The 15,025-nt window shown below is 34.5% G+C and overlaps 2 protein-coding genes across 4 annotated transcripts; one reads left to right on the forward strand and one right to left on the reverse strand.

The window, feature by feature from the left end:
* Positions 1–921: 921 nt before the first annotated feature.
* On the forward strand, positions 922–4,289 carry LOC124824982 (uncharacterized). Its single transcript, XM_047297512.2, has 2 exons — positions 922–3,502; positions 3,651–4,289. Exons 1-2 carry the CDS (start codon positions 922–924, stop codon positions 4,049–4,051), a joined length of 2,982 nt encoding a protein of 993 aa, XP_047153468.2. The 3' UTR covers positions 4,052–4,289.
* Positions 4,290–6,521: 2,232 nt separating this feature from the next.
* On the reverse strand, positions 6,522–9,660 carry GRF7 (growth-regulating factor 7). 3 transcript variants are annotated; one of them, XM_047290951.2, is made up of 4 exons: positions 8,984–9,660; positions 8,572–8,754; positions 7,828–8,269; positions 6,522–7,486 (listed from the first exon to the last, which is right to left on the reverse strand). In XM_047290951.2, exons 1-4 carry the CDS (start codon positions 9,360–9,362, stop codon positions 6,724–6,726), a joined length of 1,767 nt encoding a protein of 588 aa, XP_047146907.1. In that variant the 5' UTR covers positions 9,363–9,660; the 3' UTR covers positions 6,522–6,723. The 3 variants fall into 3 exon arrangements, with proteins under 3 accessions (XP_047146907.1, XP_047146900.1, XP_047146914.1); XM_047290944.2 differs by having other exon boundaries at positions 8,572–8,757; positions 8,984–9,659; XM_047290958.2 differs by having other exon boundaries at positions 8,596–8,757; positions 8,984–9,658.
* Between the last annotated feature and the right edge of the window lie 5,365 nt (positions 9,661–15,025).

Below are 15,025 nucleotides of genomic sequence, written 5' to 3' on the forward strand. Positions count from 1 at the left end.
TTTAATCCATCCTTTCCTAAACCGAAGATTGCGGGCAGTGTGGCAGTACAGATTATTTCTCTCAGCGGCGGCTGGAAAATGAAAAACACACTTTGGACTAAAAAGTTTCAAGGAACTGCAAATTTCACATCTGAAATGTCAACACGCAACTCATCAATGAAACAAAGTCAAATGATGGCTGAGAGCAATGTATTATTTGGAATATTACCAGAGTATTAATAGACTGAAATAAATAAGTAAAGAGATAAATATGTTTTCAGTTTTTAAATTATTTTAAAAAATTATGTTCAGTTTTATAAAGTAAATATATATTTATTTCATCTATGTATTTCATAAAAGTTATATAAATATTATATTGTAGTTTATTATAAACTTATCATTTAAAATATTACATTATATTTGTTATATAAATATATATTTATTTCATGTATGTATTTCATAAAATTTATATAAATATTTTTGAAGACTTTTACAAAAAAAACATGAATAAAAATATATAAATACATTTTTTTAGAAAAACAATAAACTATGAATAATAAACATATTTAATTCATATAATAAATAAATAGATAAAAGAAAATACAATTTCTCTCGAACTCTTTTACAGCCAACTGCTATTAACTGAAAATATTACTCAACAGCAGCTACCATGAACGGTTCCATGGATGGCCCTTAAAACCATTTAAACATTTAGTCCTAATATGCATGCTGATTAAGTTGCACTTACTCATCATAGTCTATGTTCCAATCATTGAGTTACACCCTTTTGCCACTCCAAAAACTATATCCAAAAGTCAAAATGTGGGGTCCCTTAGTATGAATGATTCAAAGAAACGCCCTTGAATTGCATTAAAGATCCGAACAAGGATTTGGTTTATAAATAGTTGCCTTGCATGCAAATGAACATGTAAGCCAACTTTCATGATGAGCTACGTTCCACTTCTCTTGCTCTCTTGTTTCCTATTTTATCATTTTCATGCTATCTCATGCAACAGTAACACAGACAGAGAAGCCCTTATTTCTTTCAAATCTCAAGTCACTGGCCCTAAAAATGCTCTCTCTGGGTGGTCTATACACTCCAATCACTGCACCTGGTACGGTGTCACATGCTCCAAAGTTGGAAACAGGGTCCAATCTCTCAATCTAACAGGACTTTCCCTCTCTGGCAAACTGCCCCCTGACCTTTCCAACCTCACTTTCCTACACTCACTTGACCTTTCCAACAATACTTTTCATGGCCAAATTCCCAAACACTTTGCCCATCTCTCACTTCTCAATGTCATTCACTTATCTTCCAACAATCTCAGTGGTAGGATTCCATCACAACTGGGTTATCTCCACCGTCTACAAATTTTAGACTTCTCTGTCAATAATCTCATAGGTCAGATTCCTCCATCATTTGCCAATCTCTCTTCTCTTCAGAATCTTTCCTTGGCAAGGAACCGTTTGGAGGGGGAGATTCCAACTGAACTTGGTAATCTCCGCAATCTTTCCTTTCTTCAAATCTCCGACAACAATTTCTCTGGCAAGTTTCCCACTTCTATCTTCAACATGTCTTCCTTAGTCTTTTTAAGCGTGACAAAAAACAAGCTTACAGGTGAGTTACCACAAAATTTTGGCCATTTTCTTCCAAATTTAAAGATTCTATACCTGGCAACTAATATGTTTGAAGGGGTAATTCCGAATTCCATATCCAATGCCTCACATCTTCAAGAGATTGACCTTTCCAACAATAAATTTACTGGACCCATACCTCTATTCTGCAACTTAAAAAACCTTACCCATCTCATTCTTGGTAATAATTCTATCTCTTCCACAACCTCGTTAAATTTTCAGTTCTTTAATTCCCTTAGAGACTCCACCCTGCTACAAATTCTCATGATCAATGATAACCTTTTGGCTGGGGAGCTTCCTAGCTCTTTTGCTAATCTTTCCGGGAATCTCCAACAATTTTGTGTAGCTAATAATTTTCTTACTGGTACCATTCCTCAAGGAATGAAGAAATTCCAAAATCTCATATCCTTGTCTTTTGAAAACAATTCTTTCACTGGAGAGTTACCATCAGAAATAGGAGCACTCAATAATCTACAGATACTTCGTATATACAGCAACAGACTGTCTGGGGACATTCCAGACCTTTTTGGCAATCTCCCTAATCTCTTTATCCTTTTAATGGCAAATAACCAACTCTCGGGTAGAATTCACCGAAGTATTGGACAATGCAAGAGATTAATCTATTTTGACGTGTCAATGAATAAACTTGGTGGGACCGTACCAGATGAGATTTTTCAACTTTCTAGCTTAATTATGTTGTATTTAGCAGGAAACTCTCTGCAGGGTCCGCTACCTCCTATGGTGGGCACCATGAAACAGCTTGAGGACATGGACATTTCTGACAACCAGTTGTCAGGGAACATTCCTGTGGAAATAGGGCGGTGTGTGAGCTTGAAGTGGCTAACGATGGGAAGAAACAGATTCAATGGTTCGATCCCAACAGAAATTGGGAATTTAGCATCCCTTGAGACTTTGAATTTATCATTAAACAGTCTCACTGGTGCTATTCCTGAAAGTTTAGGACAACTCGAGTATATACAGAATATAAATTTGTCTTACAACCATTTGGAAGGGAAGATTCCTACAAAAGGTCTTTTTACGGACCTTACCAAGTTTGATCTTCGAGGTAACAATCAACTCTGTAGCCTTAGCAAGGAAATTATACAAAATTTGGGAGTACTCCCGTGTGTTGTTGGCAAAAAGAAAAGAAAAATCTTACTCCCTACCATACTTGCAATAGTTGGTGCTGCTGTTTTGTTCATTTCACTGCTCTTTCTGTTTTGGACAATAAAGAAGAAAAGAAAGGAGAGGAAAACCCTTGTGTCATCTGACCCTTTCAGGGGGTTGTCTCAAAATATAACTTATGGTGATATTCGGATAGCTACAAACAATTTTGCAGCTGAAAATTTAATTGGAAAAGGAGGTTTTGGCTCCGTGTACAAGGGTGTGTTCAGCTTCAGCACTGGTGAAACCGTCACCCTTGCTGTCAAAGTCCTGGATCTGCAACAAAGCAAAGCGTCTAAGAGTTTCAACGCGGAATGTGAAGCTTTGAAAAATGTCAGGCATCGGAACCTAGTAAAGGTTATCACTTCTTGCTCCAGCCTTGATTATAAAGGAGAGGAATTTAAGGCCCTTGTCATGCAATTCATGCCCAATGGCAACTTGGACTTCAAAATACACCAAGGAGATGAAGAGTCAGGATCCCTTCTAACCTTGATGCAAAGATTGAACATTGCAATCGATGTTGCTTCTGCTCTGGAGTACATGCACCACGACTGCGATCCACCTATAGCGCATTGTGATCTGAAACCTGCCAATGTCCTTCTAGATGAAAATATGACTGCACATGTTGTAGATTTTGGATTGGCAAGGTTTTTGTGTCAAAACCCATCAGAGAAGCAGAGTAGCACTCTAGGACTGAAAGGATCAATTGGCTACATTGCCCCAGGTACACATTAACACTTTGCTTTCTATTAACAATAATCGAGTTTCTTTTTTCTTTTTGCTTTATAGTTTCCTTTTACATGCTATTTGAGCATAACTGACATACACGCACCTATATCTGGCTCTAACAATACTAGGGTGATATGTTTCAGAATATGGTTTTGGAAGTAAGGCTTCAACTGAGGGTGATGTGTACAGTTTTGGGATCCTACTGCTAGAGATGTTCACAGGTAAAAGACCAACTGATGAAATGTTCAAAGAAGGGTTAAGCCTCCACAAATTTGTCTCAAGCATGGATGAGAATGAAGTAGTGAAGGTTGCTGATCGAAGGGTCATTGAAGATTATGAATATTCAACACAAAGCTCAAACAGTGATGATCATAGCAGTGGTTTAGACAGCAACACACATTGGTTGCATAAAGCTGAGGAGTGCATCGCTGATGTGATAAGAGTTGGTCTGAGTTGCACAGTTGATCAACCCAAAGAACGATGGAACATGAGAAAGGCCTTATCAAAATTGCAAGCTACAAAGCACTCTATGCTGTCTTTTTGAAGTAGGCCTCAAGCCCAGATGCAATCACTATATATAGCAACCCATGGAGCTAGTCACTGATGTGGCCCAAAAAACAACATTTATCACAGTTAGAAAATAAGTATTTAATAAATTGCACGAGTCTCTCGTTATACAGCGTTTAAATTGTACTGTTTTTTATTTTCAAAATTATAACCCTCTCTTACGAATAATATATGTTAAACGTGTTTGCTATACGATCAAATAAAAGCTACAGTGTTCTATCTGTTTAAAAAATTCTATTATTTGATCTCTTCACCACCTCTTTAAAATTATTTTTTTTCTGTGACTCTCAACATCAGCAATAATTAAAGTTAATGAGAGATTAAAAAGTTGAATTAAAGATTGAGTGAAATTACAAAGGTTATAAGAAAGTTAAAGACTTAAAAAATGAATCGTAACTCATATGACTTCTACTAGTAGAGGGGTGTACTTATATTAATTTGTTCTGGATTTTTAGTTAGTTTTCATATGTAAGACTTCAATTGAAACACCTACTTGTGTTAGTAATTCTCTACCTGTATAATATGAGGGATTGGGTCGGAAAAAGATTGGTTTTGTGACTTTACTTTGAATAAGAAATTTTGTATTTTATTTACATGAAACTGAGAGCATTTTTTTTCTTTCAGAAATTATGTTTCTTTAGAATGAACTTAAAAATTGTGAATTGATAGTTGAGTTTGTGATTATAATGATTTTGAGTTGAATTTAGATTGTACATCAGTATTATACATCCAAATTAATTTAAATGTAGCTAGAATTTGGTTTTAATTTGAGTTTCACATTTTAAATACAATGTGATAGAGATTAGAATGTGACATTAATTGGATTAGTGAGATAATATATTGGTCATACTACACCATAAAAAAATGCATTTGAGATGGGTTGAATTAATAGTCAACATAGAAAAACTGAAAAAATTTCACTTTCGTTAGAACATATTTAAAGGAAAGTAGTAAAAGATGTGACAAGAAAACACTTAGTAAACACACATGTGAAATTTAAATTAAAACCTAATCATAACACATTGAATTTAAGTGATGTTTTCAAGTCTATGACTAGTAAAGCTACATAGTTAGACTTATCAATCTGGGGTCCCTTTCCTCGGTCAAAATAAAAAGTCTACATAGAAAAGCTCATAAGAAAGGAATTTCCACAAAAACTCTATAGATTATGGTAAACCAATAAGTCTATCTCTAACTTGCATAGATTAGTACTAAAAAGTTCACATAACAAAAAATCCACATAAAAAATTTTATAGGTCAGCATGTTCACAAAACCTTATGGATAAGATGCACCCATGGTCAAATATTTTTTAAAGCTAATATATATATATATATATATATATATATATATACATATATATATATATATACATATATATATATATATACATATATATATATATACATATATATATATATATATATATATATATATATATATATATATATATAATCCTTCAGTTAAAAAAATCATTTTGGGTAATTTGTTCCAAATTTTAACTATTCATAGTATAATCTAATTTAAATTTGAAATTATGATCAAACATTAATTAATTAATTACAAGCCTCATAAACACAAGAAAGAAGACCATATTATTCTAAAAGGTACAAAAAATAAAAAGAAAAACCATGAACACAAATATTGATTTTATCTTTTTACATTTTTATGTAATAATAAAATTAAAAAGACGTAATAATATTAAATAAACTTATGATATTAAAATTGAGCATAAAGTAAAATATAACTTGTAAATTTTACTTTTTGTAAAAGATTTAAATAATCCTTTTGAGTTAATTGAATAAACACGCGCTACTCTTAAAATTATTTACGTAAACTCTAAAATAAAATTATGTTAAAATTGTTTGACTAAAATAACTTACTATTTTCATAAATTGACCATAACAGGACTAAATTGTAATTACCAAAAGCATCTGAAACTAATTTGTAAATCATATAAATTAATTAACAATTAATGTAAAATATTTAAAATTATATAATGTAATTGTAGATCAGCAACTTTTGCAATACCTACATGTCCAGAAATCATGAAGTTTAATCTCTTACGATTAGAATATTCCTAGTAATGTTGTGTGAGCCAGAAACGAGGTAATTTATATGTATACAAAAGGTGAATATAACATTTTGAAACGACTGGCTAATAAGAGATGTGACTAATGAGGTATTTTAAACAATTAACTCAGAGTGATATAAAGAAATTGATCAAGAATAGTTTTTGTTGGATAAGATGGAAGAGCAGAAATAAAATGGCGGTGGTTGATATTTTAGGAGGGAGAAGGGTGAAGAGGTACATGGTTGACATAGTCAAAGTTGGATTTATGTCTTTTCCGACAAGTTGGGTCAGGAGGTAAGGACCCCACAAGAAACAACCGCATGGCATTGATTCATACACTGGGTGGTAGAGATAAGTAACATCATGACGTTTCCATGAACCAAGAATTTAAAGCTGCAACCAGTCCTCATCACATAAACAGAAACACAGGTTGTTCACCAGAGGTTTTTCAGTATATAACAAACCGTCCTCCACAATAGGACACAGGGCCTATACCTATCCGAATCGACACCACACTTCCCCAAATATGCAACATTACATAATAATATTACCCCATTTCAAATCAACACTAATTAATTTAATTTACATTTCGTTGAAACCTCAGCAGGGCCATCTCAGAATTCGCCCTTGATGATGCAACCCTTGGGCTGCTATTGCTACTGCTATCAGACAATGAAACAAGCGTTTTCTGCAACACCCCAGATGGAGACGACACCATTGTTCCCAGAGGACTGTTACTTTCCACATGTGTGGTGGCTGGTGAGGGTGTGTTTGAGGTTCTTTCGTTCGTTGTCGCAGTCACTGTGCTTGACCTTAGAACTTCAGCCAGAGGACCCCCAAGCGTTGAACCCACCCAAGGTGCAGGGTTGACCCAGTTCGACAGAGAGATTTTGGTATCGGTGTGTGTGTTTGCAATAGACTCCATTAGGCCCAGCCCTATGTTAACATTACCTACATCTTCGTTCACGGCACCACCCCCCATTGATAGATCAAGAGAAGAAAGGGTCAATTTACCGATTGATGCAGCAGAGTTCTTGCTGTTGGTGGGGGCATTGTTTTCACCACTTTCTGTGTTGGACCAAGCATCAATGAAACCTCTTGGCTTCTCTGGTTGGAGATTTTCCATAGGAACAACCAGAGGATTCAGGAACAAAGGGTGGCGTCTGTTCTGTTGATCCAGTCCAGTGTTGTATACTGTAAATGAATTCAAGTACTGAGGCTGGGGATTGTTACAAGAACTCTCACTGCTCAGTCCAACTTTGTGATGCATCAGAGACTGCCATTCTGAGTCGGAAGCACCCAGGGAAATAGGATCTCCATTCAGCATCCAGTCCAAACCCCTATCACATTCAATTCACCAGATCAGTAACAGAACACCGATTTATCACAACATAACACCCACGAATATATCAATAGAAAAGCATTCCTCGGCTACTCTAGTAAAATAGACAAAATGACGGACTGTAGAACCACAACCATACTTCAGTTTAATAAGAATCAAGGTAAAATAAAATGTATAAGGCCTTGGACAAACTTTATAACGTTGCATTGTTGTTTGTTTTTTGACTAAAGAAACAAAAGATCTGAGAAGGGAAAGCATGTCCGGGGAAGCAGAATCAGAATTAAAATCAGAACGCAAATCGAGAAATAAAGACACGGCAAAATCAAACTTCGAACTCACCTGGGCTCCTTATTTGCAGAAACAGAAGCCATGGAGTCCAAATTTGCAGCTTTGTAACCAAAGTTAGCAAGAGAAAGGGGGCATTCAAGGTACGGCAGTGTGGTGGAAGAGCCAAGAAAATGGGGTGAAGGTCCATGTTTTCTAGATGTGGGGTTAGAAATGGCCACGGTTACATCAGGTATGGAAGGAAAAGGATTGCACTCATGGCGAGGCCTCTTGATTTGGTGGTTATTGTTATTGATGCTAGTGGGAGTGGCGGTCTTGGTGTTAACTTCCACAGGCTTTCTTGAACGGGGACGCCCTCTGTGCATATGGCGCTCACAGTACTTGTGGTTTGGAGCCACATCTCTTGAACATCTCCATTTTTTACCATCTGTTCTTCTACACCTACCTGGCTCCGGGTCAGTGCCACTAGCCAACCTCAGATTGAAACCACCATCCACTGTGAAAATAAAAGTAAAATTAAAAAACTAAAGGGAATGCAAAGTTCAAGAAACAGTGAAAGTAAGCCCCCATGTCATGAAAAGGGCCACAGTGATTTGAAAAAAAAAAGGTGAAGTTTTGAGACAAATACAAAGAGTAAAGAGTGGTCGAGAGAGGGCAGGCAAAGAGAGACAGAACAAAGACACAAACTTTAGATGGGGATGGAGTGAAAAGGCAGAAAAGGCACGGGAACATGCTGTTGTCTAGTGTCTGTGCGTGAACTATGAAAATGAGACTAGAAAATTAGAAATTAAGACGCACGAGAAAGCAAAGGGTCATTCATACTGCAGGCAGAGCGTGAAGAGGGTGTGAGTGAAGTAGGGATGAGAAGATCGTGTGGAACAGGAACAGAAGCCATCATGTACTTGTATATCATGGCTTGTCTTTCAAGCTCCCTCCATTGTGCACTTGTGAAAGGGAACCCCAACGAAGCCGCCATCCCACCTGCTGTAACACACAACGAAGACACAACACAAGTATGTTCAGAGTCTTAGACAGGACAGAAACCCCAAAGCACCTACACTCTCTCTCTCTCTCTTTTGACCCACCTTTACTTTCTTTTTATTCTAGTAAAAAGACGCAATCTTTGGGATGTATTAGTGAGAAAGATGCAACGAAACCTAAGCTTAGCACACACAGCAATGAGGGGGGACAGAGTAATTAAAACACAAACCTGAGAGTTTGAAGGTAGAAGAGGTGGTGGTGGGAGAAGTATAAGGAGAAATGTCAAAAGGCTGCAAAGTCCTTACAGGTGCAGGAGCACCACAGCCACCATCAATAGCAGGAGCGAGAACAGAAGCTCCACTAACAAGGTTTATATGATTAGTAAAAGACATGTAAGCCGTGGGACCATCGCCATCACCAGCACAGGAATCATTATCAAAGGGTGATGACAATGGACGGTGGTGATGATTATGATGCGCCATCATCGTCATCTTATTATGGAATAATGCTTCAGGGCTCTGCACTCTCACATCCAACCCAACAAAGCTACCACCACTGTTGTCGCTGCTACTTCTTTTTCTCATGTGGGGAACGCCAAACTCACCCATTACTCATACGATAATTAAGTTAAGTCAAATAAATTAAAACCAACCAGTTTTGCTCAAACTCGGGAACCAGTTTGCCATGAAGGAAAAAAAAAGAATAAGAAAAGCAACTTTTGAGGTAAGGGAGGAAAGTGCTGTTTATGGCATTGGGATGTCTTGCGTTGGGTTGTGTCTATCTATCTATGTAAACAGTAAATGGTACAGTGAAGATAATAAAAAATAAAAAATGGTATTCCTCGAGTGCCAGGTGTTGTAATGGAGAAAGAGTGAGGTTGATGTGGGATTTATGATTGAGTTATGGGTTGCCGCCATTCTCGGCCTTTGCTTTGCTTCCATGCTTCCAACATTCGCACCACACGCTAGCAGACAAATTAGTAAAAAGGTGACCCGTTTTTGTTTCTTTCTTTTCACCCTTTCTCTCTCTTCATTGTCCGTTTTTAAGTTTTTATCTATCATCATTATTGTGGTATCTATCCCTTTCTGCATGTATGGCTAGACCCCGCTGGAGATAGATACTTTTATCCCACATCGAGTTTATTGGGATATTGAAACCAAGGTACCACACAACGAGATAACAAACACACCCTACACCTACACATGCTACACTTTGCCCACTCTCTGCCATCTTTTTTTCCTCTCAATATTAACACACCAATGTAAAATACTATTTCTTCTCCTTTTATCATACCACTTTTATTCAAAAACATATATTTCAGTCATCAAACTTCTTTTCGGAAGTGCCAACCTTTTGTTAGCCACGTTCCGTTAACAGCTCTTACACGAGAATAAGGAAGACAAGGCTAAATTCTAAAATCATGGTTCTACTACATTCCAATTCCCAAATACGTGTAAAAAGAAGAATTCCATAATCATCGTTTTCATTAAAAAATTACACATATCAATAATCAATAATCAATAATCAAGGTTGCTGGATGAGCATTCTCCGATATTCTTGCCACAAGTGTCATTCTTCCTCTTATACCCTAATAAACATTTTTGAGTTGCTAGGTAAAGTCTATGTCTGATGTTTGACTTCTGAATTAATTATTTTGTTCTTGAAGCACTTGCTACAGCATGGTGACATGGGACAGCCACATGGGTATTCATCAAATCAAAGAGAATTATATCAGGTGCAAAATATTGCATAAAACATATATAATAAAAAGAAAAAGGAAAAAAAGGAATAGGCAGATAGTATGGCTGTGTGAGTTAATGGTTAATGAATGGAAATGATAAAAAGAAAAAAAAATATGATAAAGAAAAAGAATTTGTTATTAAAATATAATATTAATAATACTAGTCATAATTGAATACTATGCTGACCCCATTCAGGTAGGTATGAGATAAAGTGAGGGAAGGGGAAGTGCCCTGTTTTTCTTCATGTTTAAAATGAAAAGTACTTGTCCTAATTTGGGGCACCAAATTTTGTTAAAATAGTTCGGCTTCTTGAGGGGCTTGTTTGGCCATACTTGATAAAAAAGTGAAGCAGGGCCTAATAAATTATCCTCCAGAGTCAGGTTTTTGAAACTAAATCTTTAATGTTGTCAGTGGCATTTTATCGAACAGGTTACCCCACACATGACCCTCCCCTTCTAACCCATCTTCACTGACCCCCCAAACTTTTTCTTCACCTTCTAACCAATCTTCACATCACTTTTCTTCCTGAGAAACTTCGAACGATTGTCAAATCCATAATAATAATAATTTTTATATTTAAATGTCTTTAATCTTCAAAAAATGAGAGTTTTTTATTTTAATCCTTGTCAAATTTTAATTCATTCTATTTCCTTTAAAACTTAAAATCAGCGACTTTAGTATCTGTAGATCTTCAAATTTTTGCCAAACTCAGGCATGGAAATTTTCCCGGATTCTGCTCATCTATTTTGTTTTCCCTAAATTTGATAATCTATATGGGACCTTAGTTAAGATGAATTAAATTCTCCACCGCTAACAATTAGATTCATCTTAGTTGGTGAGGATTTGATTATGAGTAAATATGACGATTGTTACCATAAAAAATTGCAAATTATATATATATAAGTTAAAAATTATTTCATATTTTTTTCTTACATAAGAACTAGTTTCATAAGAATTAGTTTTGCTCGTTTTAAATTTACAACTGTTTGGTTTTAATGTTTCTCTAACGTATAATGTGACTATAATGCATGTGAAGTAACTACGGTGTGGCTAATAACTACCTTAAACTGATCACATTGGCTTGAATGATTCAAATGTGATTATTCTCTTTAAAATTAAAGTAATTTTAAAAGTAAGAAAACGAATAGAATTGGTAATGGATTAACCAAAACAACATATCCTATTTTATAAAATTAATATATTTAGTTATACTTTCCGTGTCTCTTTATAAAAAATTAATATAAAACTGTTTTAACTAATTATCATTGTTTTAAAAGAAATATTAGTAAGTAATTTAAAATTATTAATAATTTATAATATTTTAAAATTTATCCTTAAGTGGGACCTATCATCTGACTTATTCCACTTAATTAATTTTTAACTAATAAATTTTTAAAATGTATTGATGATCTTTCCTTTACACCAAGATTGAGAGAATAAATTTAGTGTATTCCCTCTTATCTCTAATGTATGAAAAAGAAACTCATATTTTAAATGTAAAAGGTTTCAACTATTGACGTTATTTAAGGAAATTTTTTCCTGCACCTCCAAATATCTTTTCCTCCGTTTTCAAATATTTCTTAAATGCCCAATATACTCCAGCGTGAAAATTTTGTTACTGATGTAAAAATCGTCCTACCCTCCTTTGACTAGCACAATGTTTGATCAAGTTTTATTGAAAAATTGAGGGTTAAAAACCCTAACCGCAACACATATCATACTCCTTCTCTTTTTCTCTTCTCATTCCTTTTTTTCTCTGCATTTGTTTCATTTTATTGTGGTGGCATGTAATCCACGTGCCTAGTTCTGATAAGACTTACTCGCTATCATCGTCACAGAAGAGTCGTTGAACTCTCCTGTTTCACGAGTCGGTGACTTTCAATTTGATCCATATTTCAATAGATATGAGTTTTAAGTTCTCTTTTTTTTAGTGTAACCCACACGTCATCGTCCTTTCGGATAAGGTCATCAAAGACATCTGATTGTATTCCAAGTGATATCTGAAATAAAAATTATTCCTTTGAGTCCTAATGATCTTCCAAATATGATGGGTGTCTATAAGTTGATGGTCGTAATTTCTTACAATGGACCCAATACATTTGAAGGATTCTCCATGGACGTTCAAGACTAGATCACATAAATGGAAGAAGGTCAGGACTAGACAACACTCATTTTCTAATTTGAGACAATAAAGATTCACTAATTATGACTTGGATGTGGAATTCCATTATTCTTGAGATAAATCAAAATTATATGTCTTATTCTTCTGCCAAAGAGATATAGGATGATTTATAGAGTACTTTTTCATTAAAAAAATATTTTCTTGCATGCTATGATATTGAAAGCAGGATATTTAATACAAAATATGACTCTATTTACGTATCACAATATCACATAATCCCAAATGGACTTTGGAGATGTCGTCGCACATCTTGAAGCCATGGAAAAAGGAAGAATCTTCAAATTTCTTCATGGCCTGAATCATGAATACGACTCAATCCAGGTACAAATCTTATCAAGAGAAAAATTATTATCTCTATCAGAAGTTTTTTTTTATGGTAAAAGAAGAAGAAACTCGAAGAATTGTCATGCTTGATGGGGGATCTCCAACATAGGCTCTGCCATGACAACAAGAAAGGGAATCCACAAGGGAACAAATATCAGGGAAAGTGGTTTGAAAAAATTAATCGTGGAGACTATTGTTCATATTGTAAAAGATCTGGACATACCAAGGATACATGCTTCAAACTCCATGGAAGAAATAATGTTCTCGAGCGCATGAGAAACAGCAAAGGGTTTGTTCAAAGATGGGTAAATCATACTACCAACATGAAGCAATCAATCAATCTAGTCCTTCACCATCATCAAATCTTGATATGAAAGCTTATAAAGCGAAACTTGAGCACTTGAAAGTAATGGTTGAATCAATGAGTAAGCCATTTGGATCATGTACTGTGTCCATGAAAGGTAAGATTTGTCTTAATATTGTTAGTTATGTGTCTCAAGGTATTTGGATTCTTGATTCAGGAGCAATTGATCATATGACACATTTTCGTGTGTCCTTCGACTCATATGGTAAATGAAATAGAGAACAACTTATTATAGTTGCGAGTGGTTAGTGTATACCTATATACGACTTTGGGAATATAATTTTGGACACATTTATTGTATTAAGGGATGTTTTACATGTTCCACAATTAGCAAATAGTCTTATATTTGTGCAAAAACTCACAAAGAATTTAAATTGTTTAACAACATTTTTCTCAACTTATTATGTTTTTCATAACCTTGCCACGGTGAAGACAATTTTAACTACTAAGGAGCATAGTGGGTTGTATCTTTTGGAGTCTGATGACCAAAGCAAAACAAAAATCATGAGTCAGCAAGCTACATCTGAGACGTGGACAAATTCCTAAATATGGTTGCATCATAAAAGACTTAGGCATCCTTCATTCAATCTATCAAGTCCTTATTTCCCTATATGTTTGCTAGGAAGTCTGTTGAGTCTTTTAATTGTGATATTTGTTAGTTGTCATAACACTATCGAGCATATTATCATATTAGTCATAAAAAGAGTACTTCTCCATTTGATGTCATTCGCTCTAACATTTAGAAAAGATATTGACGCTACACTCAAGAAAGATGAGAATGTGAGTGATAAGTCACGGAGTTGATCATCACAAATCACCTTAGTAAGATCAAAATTGGGGTTTTTATAGTCGAGAGCTCTAAAAAAATTCTCAAAAATAGAAAATTCAATTTTCTATCTATCAAATTCATATATCATATATTCATTTGTATTACAAGTTTATCCTCTTAGAGAATGAATTAGACAAAAAAAATTACATTCCATAATAATTCTCAATAACTAATATTTAATATTCACTAATATTATATTTAATCCCATTATATGAATCATTGTTTCCTATATTTAATTAAAAGATAAAAATTACAAAGAAAATTCAAAACAAAAAGATTAAATCATTCCTTCTTCCTTCTTCATGTGCATTTGTTCTTGAATGCCATGAATACACTTATTCCAAAAACAAACATGATGATATTAAGATCAAAGATTTGCCTTTGATTGTTTTTCTCTGAAAAAAAAAATACTTGCAAAAACAGCTTATTAATGGATACATGATTGATGCCAAGTGATGCATTGTTGTTGAGACATCTCATACAGAAATTCTTCTCTACATTGTTGAATGGACAAAGTAATAATACTTGCACAATCATAATCATAAAAGACATCATCTTTATTATCATTTCCACCCCTCTTTATTAGTTATTATTTTCTCACTTATTTCTTCTTTTTTCTTTTCTTCTATGTTATTTTTTTTCTTAAATCTAATTTTCAAACTCCTCTTTATTTTCTTTTTCTTTAATCTCATACTCTTTATTTTCTTTTTCTCTAAACTCCTCCTCTTTTATTCTTTTCTTTTCTTTCAACTCCTCTTTATTATCTTTCTTTCTCGATATCTCCTCTTTTATTTTATTTTCTTCATTAATTTTCTTTTTCTTCATATCTC

Source organism: Vigna umbellata, chromosome 2 (assembly GCF_029865625.1).
Source record: "Vigna umbellata cultivar VRB3 chromosome 2, Vumbellata_1.0, whole genome shotgun sequence".
Taxonomy (NCBI): Eukaryota; Viridiplantae; Streptophyta; class Magnoliopsida; order Fabales; family Fabaceae; genus Vigna; species Vigna umbellata.